General features: G+C 46.1%; 1 protein-coding gene across 1 annotated transcript; it reads right to left on the bottom strand.

Moving 5' to 3' along the window:
* Window positions 1-354: 354 nt before the first annotated feature.
* Window positions 355-1456, bottom strand: SCP_1103710 (hypothetical protein; the record flags this gene model as incomplete). The annotated part of the gene is made up of 4 exons (XM_027762806.1): window positions 355-567; window positions 630-801; window positions 862-1369; window positions 1426-1456. The coding sequence occupies 4 exons, from the start codon at window positions 1454-1456 to the stop codon at window positions 355-357; spliced, it is 924 nt and encodes a 307-aa protein (XP_027618607.1).
* Window positions 1457-1536: the final 80 nt, after the last annotated feature.

The raw sequence follows: 1536 nt of genomic DNA, 5'->3' as shown, positions 1-1536 counted from the left end.
TTACAGCACATCTCCTCCACTCTGACAACTCAGGATGGATATACGACGACCAACAGAATGACCGTGTCCCACAATATGAAAACAGAATGGATACCGATGACCTTACACCACTCCTTACACTTGACGGACGCTGGGCGCACATTCTCGTGTATACATCAAATGGTCCATTCAATCAAATCAATTGAATCAACAAAATATTGTATTATTGCTACCATGACACTATACCTATTTTACTGACTTTATTACCTGATCGACACGATCTTCATGCTCAGATGATCCTTTCATTTGAATTTTTAAAAGACAGCCATACCATCAGTATCTTATATCATATGACTATATGTAACAGTACTGCAACTATCCCACCGGCTTCATTACCTGATCTACATCATCTGTCTTGTCCAATACTGTCAGCGAATTCAAGTGTTGTTCAGTACTGGTTAAAACAGAAGGCACAGACTGGAGGTAAGAGAACCGTCTCTTCTTCGGAGCCTTACCTCCACCAGTGTTATCAGCCACCGCAGCAATACACATCATCGACAAGTGCTCTGACTCGCAGTCCACAATCAGCTATAGCCACCATTAGAAGTCATTTTCTGATAACAAACAAATGCGGGCAAACACCAACTCACCTTCATCCCTAAGCGACTCACGATCATGACAGTGTCAAGTCGTGTAAGAAACTTGCGACCTACATTTGCCCCATTTGGACTCACATGCTCACGAAGCCGAAAGTTTACTGAAAGCTCAACGAGCTCACCGGCACGCACCATGTCAAGGGATGACTGCACAAGAGTAGACCACCTACATAAACACAACGTCACCTCAAGCAATGCAGACAGATGATTTCATATCATGACATACCTGTCGTCATACTCGCCCTTCAGCTCCATGCATGACACGACATTGTCTGATGTCCACGAGAGCCTCCCACCAGCAACTAGCTCTGCCAATGCACCATACGGGTCAATAACCATGTTCAGATTGGCACTGTCAAACAACGGTGCTTCCACCGGCAACCACAACAGTCTGCAGAGCGAGATTCGGATTTCCCCTCGGCAGCCTAGATACGAATCAATCACATCGGCAAGCAGCTTGTGAAGTGCAGAAGTGACAAACCTGAATGAGCGCCTGAAAGGGGGCAGAAGACTCATCTGAGAAACAAACCCAGACACACGCAGTGTAACCTCCTCGCGCGAGCTTTGCCACACCAGGTACAAATACCCACCCGAACTGACCTGAACATCAAATTGACGCTCAACTGTCTTGAACTGATCGTACGTCTCGAGCAGGAACTGCGATCCCTGTCCATCGGCACCTATTTCCGGATTCGGTGCCTTTGTACGTGTGGTCCACTCGTCGAATAATTTCACTGACCAAGATTCAGCCATCATCCAGTCCCATCACGAAAACAGAAACTCAACGCACCACAATGCACATCCTGAAAGACCTTTGCCATCGTGTCAGAACTCAGGTGAGCCTCCAAATTCATTTTGATCGAAAGCAGCAAGATTTTTACTAAACTTTATACACCAGTGT

Source organism: Sparassis crispa (assembly GCF_003851025.1).
Source record: "Sparassis crispa DNA, contig_000011F, whole genome shotgun sequence".
NCBI classification, from domain to species: Eukaryota; Fungi; Basidiomycota; class Agaricomycetes; order Polyporales; family Sparassidaceae; genus Sparassis; species Sparassis crispa.
This window is presented reverse-complemented; position numbering and strand designations above follow the sequence as displayed.